Here is an 11190-nt window from a genome sequence, read left to right on the forward strand (position 1 = left end):
ATTACTTAAAAAAAAAAAAAAAAATGTCTGTCTGTCATTCCGCACCCCACGAGCAAACACCTGCGGAAATTCACGTTCTGACCCTTTGCTCCCCAAGGCTTATTTTTAGTTGGCTATAGTAGCCAAAACATTGGTGTCTGGCGATGGGAGTTTTGCCTAAATGAGCAAGCTCTCAGGGACTGTTTGCAAATAACACAAAGTTTAAGCATATCATATATACACGTATTTTTCTAAAATGCTTACACCAAAACTTTGTAAATGCTGTTTTAAACCACAAACGGAGGAACTGATTTGTGCCTCAGAGAAATGCGTCACCTAACCACAAATATCTAAAACACAAGGTTCAGATTATTATTATTTTTTTTATTATAGTTTTATTATTTAATTCATTCGGTACCATCTTCTGTTGGTGTTTTTGCTGTTATAAGAGCGCACACTCTTTGTTTATTTCTATGTTGACTCATATCCATTTCATTACTTTCTGGTGAATTACGCTGTAGGCATACTGCATTTCCTTTATTCGTTTATTGATTGCGCACATACCCGGTGCCAAATGTGTCAGATACTCACCACTAAAGGTATGGAGCAGATGAGAACCACAGCGGAGGTAGCTATAAGCAGGATCACCATCTGAATCTCTGCTCCGGCTAATCGTCCGAAACTCCGTCTGCGCCTGAGGTCCACGATGCGCCTCTGGTCCGTGCCCAAAGACGTGCGGCGGATGAACCGCTTGTGCATCAGGATCAGAGCCCCGCACACCATCACGTTGCAAATGACAGTGGCAAGCACGATGACTGAATTTACACCCGCGTACATCAAGTTAAAAGTCGCGACTGTTGTTTGGTTGTTCTGCCAGTCAATGAAACACCAGGTCTCCGGTCTCTGGAGTTTCACCTGCCCGAGCCCCAAACTGGGCAGCGCGCAAAACACGATGTTGGAAATGTATATGGCCACAAGAGTCAAAGCAGCAAGTTTTTGGTTGACGTACTCGTTGTAGAAATACGCATGGTTTATTGCCAAGTATCTCTCCACTGACATTGCAAACACAATGCTGAGCTGGACCAAGAAGAAGAAGAGCAGGATAAAGCCGGAGTACTGGCACAGTGGATCCCCTCCCGGCCACGCGCCCTTCACGTAGGTGGCGATTGTGACAGGACTGGCCAGCAGTGTGCCCAGGAGGTCTGTCACCGCCAGGCCACACACAAGTGTATAAAAAGTCGTTTCCTTTTGTTCCTTTCGTGATATCCGCAGAACCACTATGGCGATGACGTTCCCCACCACCCCGAAGATGAACATAATCACCGGGATGGTGGGCGGTTGAAATCTCCCCGCTGCTGCCGTGGAGTTCATACCTGCTGGAACTTTTTTCACTCTTTCACACTAAGCAAATATTCTCCTCTCACTTCCGAAGTAGTGACATTTCGCATTAATGCACATTCTTCAGGTTCTCCGACAAGAGGCAAATCCATCGTTTCCAAATGTCCCTTTTACGCACACAATTTAAACTCCATAATCTTAAAGAAACCACGAGCAATCCACAGGATGAAGGTGTTTACTCTTGTAGTTTTGGTTTGCAAGCGATGCTCCGACACTGCGAGATGCGCTTACGTTGATGGCACACTCAAAACTGACAGAGACAGTGTTTCCTCCTGGGCCACTTATCAAGGCAGCTCCTCCTCTACATTTTCAATGCAACCAGTGAGCTGTTTAAGAAGTAGTGCAGCCAGGCACCACGTGCATTGAGAGAACATTTGTGTAACGTCACAGATCTAGTTTCATTTCTTCATTTGAATCTATCACCCCCCTCATCATCTGTCCGTTGACATCAGCAGTGCCGTTACTTTAAAAAGGATCAATGCACTTAACAAAATTAAAAATCTGTAATTTTAATCAATGACACTAAGCCTGTCATCATGTAACCTTTGACCCCCTGTAGAGGCTCTAACTTCTTCAAAACCACACATGATGATACTTTGAGAGTAACTGGAATTATACTCAGTAGCAGTAATCCATAATTTTCTGCTTCACAACATATTTTATTTTATTAATTACATGCCACTTTGTGTAATACAGTAATACAGTAGACAGTACACCTAATTTATTGTAATAATATTTCAATATCGATCCAGCTAATCATTGTGTTTTGTGTTTTTTATATTGTATTCTTCTTTTCTCCTTCTCACGCTGTATTGGATGCTGGTAACTTTAATTTCCTTGCGGGAGTCATCCCAAAGGGATTAATAAAGCTAAGTCTAAGTCTAAATCTAAGCTTGTGCTATGCGAACAAGTGGCTCACATTAATGCTTGGTGGCTAAACCGTTCCATAAAGTTAAAATGTTCCAACAACATTCAACATACTCATAAAGTTATTGTATGATTGTTTTAAACATGGTTAACAGCACTGGGCTAGTCTATATCCACGATGTTACCACTTCTGGGATTGCTTTGATACCGCTGGAAATTCCCCCGGATGTCACTCTTTTAGGCCGGATGTCCGTTACTTTCCTCTCTCTTTGTATTGGAATTTTAAACTCCGGTTGATTTTTGAGGACTATGGTTAACAGCTCCTCAGATCTCTGCAGGGTAAATCCAGACAGCTCGCTAGACTATCTGTCCAATCAGAGTTTTCTGTTGCACGACTAAAACTACTTTTGAACGTACACATGTTCCACCAATACAAGTTCCTACCCGAGGCGATTTTGCAGCGGTACCGGGGCTCCGTCCGGCACTTAGCGCCACCCACGACGGTTTTGACTGGTTTAAAGAAATGCCAGAAAACCAGAGCACGTTTTTTTTTTTTCATGCTGTGTGGACTAGCCAGATCCTCCTCCACAGCGCTGTGTAAAAAGGTCTGCCAAAGCGAGTCTAGCGCAGGGCTAACCCATGAATAAATTTGCCATGTAGCGTCTGCTGTGTGGGCAGTCTAGTAATCTAATACAACGATAGCCAGCTACTGCACCCAAGTCCAACTGCCTCATTCCTTGCCACTAAGAGACCTCTTTGGGATGAGAGTGGACAACCTCCTCTGGGACACTGCCTAAACCCATGCACAATACCCAGCACCAGGTGCTAACGGCAATAACAGACCAACTTGAACTTTTTACTCCGCTACATGTAATTACTAACTATGATATTTCATATAAAATACCTTAAGATGAATACCTTTCGTTCCTGCAGAAGTCTCCTAATTATCAGTCTGTTTGGTCTATATTTTAGCCTATTATGGACTCTGAGCTGCTTATTTTTTTGTTGGTTAAATTCAGCCTGTTAAATTATGACCAAGTTTTCTTAATTCATCTTAATATCTATGCATACATATACATGCTTTTTTGATCCAATATACTAAAAAGTCAGCTCTACATGTAGAAACTTAGTGCAGAAAATAAGAAAATGTTTCTACAAAATTAAGCCAATACTATACGTACATTATTAGATAATTTTGTTTCTCACCCTTAGCCCACAAAGGTTGTTGACATGTGAACTTACACCTGCGTCATCTAAATGTACTTTTTAACTTGTGGTAAGTGCATCTCTTAACCACAAGTTCCCATCTTATAAACACCCCATTGAGTCAGCATGATACTTTGCAAAGTTGCTAAACAAAAGCCTAATTGAATTAGAAGTAGATTTAAAATCTATTATTAAAGTAATTGATTTTTTAAATTCATTTTAAGTAACGTACAAACACAACTTTAAGACAGAACCATTGTATAATCTTCAGTCTGATATTGTTTTTTATGCTATATTTCACCAGCGCCAAGACATTTTTGTTGTTGTTGTCATTCTGTTTTACTTGGAGGCAATCGGATTGTTTTAGCAGCAAAACAATCCGCAAAAACAGCTGCAGCAGATAAATATCTTAAAGTTTGTTAGGACACCATAGTCAGGAAGTTGATAGTGTGTTCACTGAATCAAACGGACTAACTAACAAACCTGTTATTTGTTATCTGTAAACAAAATGTTTCAGAGCAGGATGTTAGTGTTGTGGTGGAGTGATCAGTTGTGCATGCTGAAAATGTGTCATTTCCTCCGCTAAACTGAATGAAACCTTCTGAGGCGGCACTCCTTTTGACCTCAGGTTGAAGCTTTCTTTCGAACAAAGAGGAAGGGAAGGCACGTCTTTCACTTAAAGTGCAGTAACATTCTCCTCATCAATGTGTACATTTTAGCACATTGCTCCAAATTCAAATCATATCATCTGCTTACTATGGTAATTTTGTGGTATGAGGCTGAGGGGAAGATCTTCATGGCATAATATTTTTTAAACCTTAAAGGTCCCATAGCATGAACATTTCAGTTTTTTTTAACAATAATATGAGTTCCCCCAGCCTGCCTATGGTCCCCCAGTGGCTAGAATAGGCGATAGGTGTCCTCAAAAGCTACAGACTCAGAAATGGTCGTCTTAAGGGAAGCTCATTGTGGGACTGGCTCTAGTGGCTGTAATTCTGCACCAAGGCTGAATTTCGGGAAAGAGACTTCAGATACAGTATTAGGGGACCACTAAGGTCTACATAAAAGCATCCAAAGAGCACCATGTCATGGAACCTTTAAACTGGAAGTATTATGCTTTTCCGTATTTCCTGTCATATCATTGTGTTGGGTTTTCATGTCAGACGGGGCCAAAACTTAAAATAAGCATAACCAATGGTTAGCACTGTGGCCTCACAGCAACAAGGTTGTGGGTTCAAATCCAGGTCGTTCCAAGCCTTTCTGTGTGGAGTTTGTATGTTCTCCCCGTGTTTGTGTGGGGTTACTCCGATTTCCCCCACCATCAAAAAACCTTTATTAGGATCTCCAGTCAGTGCCCTTGATCAAGGTATTGGCTTGGATCTGGAGTTGGTCCCCGGGCGCTGTAAAGGGCTGCCCACTGTTCCCTTGAGGGACGGGTTAAATGCAGAGAATGAACGTCGCTACATCTATGTGTATGTGAATAAAATACCTTTACCTTTACCTTAATGAGGTAAACGTGTTTCAGATAAATCCCTGTGAGCTAAAACGTTCAGATTTCCAACTGTTCTGAACGCTCCAGTTTCAACAGTTTTTTCTATTTTTGGCTTTTCTGAGTTTTATGCAACTCCAAGCAGGTCTTCTATAATTGGTCATCTGCTCCAGCCAGCCAGGCAGGACTGGACTGTTTTCTTGAGCTATTGTGGTGTTAACATTGTTTCATGTAGCTGCATGCTAACAGCAGTAAAAGATGTAATCTTGGCAGCCAATGTGGTTAATTCTCCCAAATTCCGGGTCACAATACCCCTAAAACATTTCTATCATGTTATGTAGTATTTTGTTTATGTCTTTATCTATTTTTGACGATAGAAAGTCCTGCTATGTTCTGTTCGTGTCCACTGCTAACAACAGTAGCTGCATGCTAGTGTCAGATAGCTGTAATCTTGGCAGCCAGTGTTGGTAATTTCTCCCCAATTTTGGGTCACATCACTGCTGGGACATGTCTGGTTGAGTAGTATTTGGTTTAAAAGCATTTATTGATGATTTTTCATGGTACAAAGTCCAGCTATATACTCCGTTGCAGTCAGTCTTAGGCTCCAGAGTGGAACAACACAATCAGAGCAGACTGGGCTTTTTTTGGGAGGGGGACTTAAAGAGACAGGTGCCACAGCCATTGGCAGTATAAGAAAAATAAAGTGTTTTTTTAAACATTAAAGGATTTAAACATAACATTGCAATATAATGAGTCCACTTTAACTATGTGCAGTTCTTCTTTTTTTAATTTTGCTCTTTTCTTCCAATGTGGACAATATCAGATCTCTATAATTTCACCACATCATTGTGTGCAGAAACAAATGGTGTTGTGCACTTCATGAAATATGTGTTTCAAATCAGGTGGCACCGAGCAATTTCTAAGTCAAATTATAGTTGTCATCTACTCAAATCATGCCTGTGCTATAAATTTGATTTCCCTATGGTCTTCATAGACCTCTTTAAAGTGATACAACCCCCTATTTTTGTGTGTTGTGTCTCCATACTTGACTTACATAAACAAATAAATCCTTCAACAAGCATGAACATCAAAAAACTAAATTTGCAGATGTAAACACTAGTTTGTTTTGTATTGCTTTCAAGATTACACAATACTAATGCTGGATGTACCGCAGAAGCACAGATGGGTGGCATTTGCCACAGTTGTTCACAAAGCTTCATTCAAAATGAAAACATCTTCATCCATATTCGGACCACCTGTTCCCATCAAACCTCACTACCTTTTTCAAGCAAAACGTAGCACTGATTTGCTTCTAGATTCTGGGTAATTGACAGGGGCGTAAATATAGACAGTGCAGACTGTGTCTATGTGTGTGTGTGTGTGTGTGTGTGTGTGTGTGTGTGTGTGTGTGTGTGTGTGTGTGTGTGTGTGTGTGTGTGTGTATGTGTCTGTGTCTGTGTCTGTGCACTAGCTAGCGCCAGTCATAATAGCGTGCACTGGGGCCTGTCGTTACAACCTTGAACCACTGCTAATCAAAATAAACTGTCATATTACTTAGTTTTAGTATTGGCAACAGTTAAGTAATAGTACTGTGCATATTTAAAGATAATATCTGTTTAAACTGTTGAAACACAGGTGACCACAAAATAATACACTTTTCTTTATGTGGATATTTTACATCTGCATGAAATTGCCTCTTGGTGTCAGTATAAGGATCTTGAGACCCATATTTTACTCAGTTATGACTAAAATATATGACAAACTGTGGGTTGTCCATCAGCAAAGAGGTCCCTTCTTAACCCAATTCCAATGTAAGGGATTGCAGACAAAAATCCCACAGTCTTTAAAATAGATTTTAAAGTCCAGAACAACAGAAAGTTCAAGTTGAACCCGGGAGGGTGTAGGGAGTCAGGAGAGAACAGTGACCAGGGAGCAGAAGGAACTGGGGGCCAGCGGGGGCAGAGAAACTGGATGCCAGCGGGGGCAAAGGAACTGGAGGCCAGCGGGGGCAGAGGAACTGGAGGCCAGCGGGGGCAGAGCAACTTGAGGCCAGCGGGGGCAGAGGAACTGGAGGCCAGGGGGCCACAGTAGGCCAGCCGGGGCACAGGAGGCCAGAGGGGGGGCATGAGAAGCCACCGGGGGCACAGGTACTTCAGGCCAGCGTAACCACTCTGGAGGCCAGGCAGGGCGTTGAAGGCGGACACCCTCTGGAGGCCAAACAAGACACAGACTGCGGAGACCCTCTGGAGGCCGGGCAGGACGTCGATGGCAAAGACTCTGTGGAGACGGGGCATGATGCCAACAGCAAAGACGAAGACCGTCTGGAGGCCGGGCAGGACCCTGATGCTGGCAACAAAGGCAAAGACCTTCTGGAGCCTGAGCAAGCAGCAGGTAACAAAGGCCCTTAGGAGGACAGCAGTCTACCTGGAGACCTGAGCCAGGCTCTAGGTAAACAAGACTGCAGACAGACAACAAGTCAGCAAAGTAGGAAGCTGGCAACAGGGGACACCAGGGATTGCTGAGGCTGTGGAAATGGGGAAACCAGGGACTGCCAGGCTAATTCCTGGTGATGCTGCTGCTTATCAGGGGCAGGTAGTTGCAGAACTGAATCTGGGGAACGCAGCAGCTGAGGTGAGTCGGCCAGGCCGCTAACAGAATACAGGGAGCAGTAGTTGGCTGGACCGCCAACTGGAACCCAGGCAAAGATGTGACGTTGACCGGGACCAGCGTGGGCTCTGGGTTGTTGAGCAGCACAACCTCTGGGTTGCTGGTCAGCAGCGAAGACTCAAAATGCACAACAACAGGGCTGATGCAGGTGTATAATTTATTATAACAGAAAAAAATCCAGGCTTACATGAATCTTAAAGTATCCAAAAAAGATAGAAATTCCAAAAACAATAGTTGCTGTAATTAAGGCTTTAAAATGCAGACTTTGAAAGGCCACGCCCCCCACACCGTAAGGCCGATTGACTTGAAATTTCTCATACAGGTGCAGCTTGATGTGTTCTACAAAACGCCTCAAAGACCATTACGGTTCGCCTATAAACATTTTCCGGCATTTGAAATTTTTTGAAAACACCTTTTTAAGATCTCCTCAATCTCAATTACCCTCAAGTTATTGACCAATGAACTTTGAAAAGGGCGTGGCTCTGGACATAAATGAACACAAATCATCAACTGTGAGGCCAATTATTACAAAACTCACAGGGTATGTTCAGATAAGTACCCCAGAATACCCAGACAGTTTTATATACATATGTCACTAGGAGGTGCTACAAGCGCAAGATAGATGAGTGGCATTACACACATTTTACTATAAATCACATATTCATTGTCCAATCATTACAAATCTCTCAGGATATGTGCTCATAAGTATCTGAACCACGCCCTGTAAGTTTCATTCAAATTGAACACAAGGGGGCATTTTAAATGCAAACAAACTGCAAGTGCTATTGCACAAATCAGGCTATAAATGACTAAATGGTTGTCCAATCAAAACAGAACTTCCAGGAAATGTCTACATTAAGACCTCACTTATACGCTCCAAGTCTCATTCAAATTGACTACTATGGGGTACTTTAAATGCACAATAACTGGAGGTGGAATGATGCAAATTGAGGTTTGAGCTTGGAAATTACTTTGAATTTGCCATTGAGAAAAAAACGTGAATTGCTGCTTGCAGCTAAAATATTTTGTGAAGTGACCTTGTGTGTCATGAAAGGTGATTTAAGTAAATGTATTATTACTATTATTATTATTAATATTATTACTACAAGTATTCCCTTTCTGGTCTATTTCCAGTAGACCAGTATGAGACTTCTGGGTCATTTCTAAAGTACCCCAGACGCTACCTAGAATGAAACACGAGAAGGGTGTGCATCAAATTGAAAAGGAAGGGATAAGGAGTGAAGGATGAGAAGATTAGGTAGGAAGGAAAATTAATGAAGGGAAAGGGAGGGTCAGTTGAGAAATCTGAGACAAACAATGCAGGATCCAGGTATAAGTAGGCTTGACAGGTGATAGGAGATGTGGTTGCAGCGTGGCCCTGCTCCCAAATCTAATTGGACTTCATTATTCAAGAAAATTCAAGCAAATTTGATGACAGACAGACAGCTGTCTATAAAATGATGTGGGGGGTCTGAAGAACATTTTGTTTTTAATGCTCTTATATCTTAGACTTAAGGGCATGTTGTAATTACTGAACTTATACTTCCTTGTATGTAAAAAAGAAATGCAGATCACTCAATAAACTAAAAACTGTTGCAGCCTGGGAAAATAGAGACATTTTTGAGTTCCCCAGGGAGGTTTACATGCACCAAGTCCACCACTCCTCATCTCTCCTCCCCCACATGTTTTGCTCTCACACAGGTTTAGATGTCAACAGTTTGAGATCCTTATTAAAGCTTAAAGATCCTCTTTGTTCTAAATAAGGAAACAGAGCACTGAAAGGCAAGTCCCGATTTGTCCATACTTTGCTGTCAATTCTTGCATTCCTTCAACTAAATTCAATATGAATTATTCTAAAAAAAACATCACTGAACAATTCTGAGTCACAAAAAAAAAGACAGAAGGCCATCATATATATGTGTCCATGTTTGTATGTTTGTTCAAGAGAAAATCCAGCTAATCAAACTTCCCACACAAGCTTCCCATGTTGTTAGTAAGGAGTAAACCCCCCGGGGGAGTCAGGTTACTCCCCCAGTTCTGTGGAACGGCATGGATTAAAGGTGGAACCATTGGGACGACGATGCAATCTGGATTTAAGACCAATAAACATTCCATAAATGATATCACCACTGGTATCAGTTGCTGTTAAAGAGATTAAAGGAAAACAAACAAACACTAAGAGATAACTGAAGGCGTAAAGCTGGAGCTCTTAAACTGGCTGCAGCCTGCTCGCTAAACAGAGCTCTGATAATGGACGACTGAGAAAGACTCTGAAAGACACTAATGTTTGATGACAAAGCTTTTTAACAATCCCTAAAACAATATACTTTAAACAATTACTTATACAACATCTAAAAATGTTGATATTAAGTATTATGATTGCTATTTAACATTTAAGAAGTACAACATACACACCTCTACCGAATGGTTTATAACACACATTATTGTAGTTGTGAGCAGATATAAGTGTTTAGTAACTCCTCCTGTGGGCACCCATAAGTGGCGGCTGTATGAAGGTAAATATGGTGCAAAATGTGAGAGCGCGTAAATGCGATGTGAGAACATGATTTGAGGGCTTGTAAAAAAATCTGTACTCGTAGATGCAATATGAGCACTGGTAGAATAGGATTTGAGAGCTTGTAGAAAAGAATCTATACTCGTATTTTTTTTTTCTCATTTCAGTTGCTTTTCCAGTACAATCACAACTCAGTGATTACAACCTCTCGAATCTGTCGGTGCAATGTGCTCTCTCGCATCACACAGCGGCGAGTCTGCGCCCTCGACTTTTGCAACCCTTCTTGCGATACATTTGGTGCAAAACTAATTTACAAGTACGCTTATAAATAAATAAATTTGAGTTATCCTAACACTTTTTACACTCAAACTGAAACACTGGCTGTGAGCTCCAGGTCCTGCAGCCTCGGACAGACCGCCATCAGTGGGTATAATACGTGCCTTATAAATTAAAATTCAATTCAATTCAATTTTATTTATAGTATCAATTCATAACAAGAGTTATCTCAAGACACTTTATAGATAGAGTAGGTGGAAAGGTAGAAAATTTATTTATTTATAACCGTGCTGGTTGGCTATAGTTCGCTAACGCTAGCTTGCTATTCCACCAACACTGGCGGTGAGCTCCAGGGGGGTTGTGCCGTTGCTACCGGTTCTGGAGCGCTCTGTGTCCCGCTGGAGCTCCGATCAGATCAGGTTGAGGTCGGCAGCGGAGCTTTCTAGCAATGTTTCCACGCTGGCCGAGCCCCACTGATGGCGGTTCGTCCGCGGCTGCAGGACCTGGAGCTCACCGCCAGTGTTTCAGTTTGACTGTTAAAAGTGTTGAGATAATTAAAAGGTTTTACAGTATTTAGAAGCGAGCTGGCTGCTAGTTAGCTAACTAGCTAGCTAGCTTTCATGTTACATAAATAAGCCGGACAGAGCTGACCCTCATTTGGCGATAGACACCCTGCTGTCTCGGGCCGTCCTGTTGGCTCAGAGCTCCACAGACTGAGTCCACTGGTACAAATTAGTTTTGCACCAAATGTATCACAAGAAGTCGTGCAAAAGTCGAGGGCGCAGACTCGCCG

At 42.0% G+C, this 11190-nt stretch overlaps 1 protein-coding gene and 1 long non-coding RNA gene across 2 annotated transcripts in view; both read right to left on the reverse strand.

Annotated features, from left to right (window-relative positions):
• Window positions 1–1701, reverse strand: part of ptger4b (prostaglandin E receptor 4 (subtype EP4) b) — a 4289-nt gene extending 2588 nt beyond the window's left edge. Inside the window, exon 1 of the mRNA XM_032540064.1 lies at window positions 571–1701. Within this exon, the coding sequence (XP_032395955.1) occupies window positions 571–1350 (780 nt within the window). The 5' untranslated portion in view covers window positions 1351–1701. The remainder of the gene's footprint in view (window positions 1–570) is intronic.
• Window positions 1702–3109: 1408 nt separating this feature from the next.
• Window positions 3110–11190, reverse strand: part of LOC116704517 (uncharacterized) — an 18194-nt gene continuing 10113 nt past the window's right edge. The window contains exon 3 of the long non-coding RNA XR_004335702.1: window positions 3110–3121. This is a non-coding gene — a long non-coding RNA (uncharacterized LOC116704517). The remainder of the gene's footprint in view (window positions 3122–11190) is intronic.

This window comes from Etheostoma spectabile, chromosome 16 (genome assembly GCF_008692095.1).
Source record: "Etheostoma spectabile isolate EspeVRDwgs_2016 chromosome 16, UIUC_Espe_1.0, whole genome shotgun sequence".
In the NCBI taxonomy this organism is placed as follows: domain Eukaryota; kingdom Metazoa; phylum Chordata; class Actinopteri; order Perciformes; family Percidae; genus Etheostoma; species Etheostoma spectabile.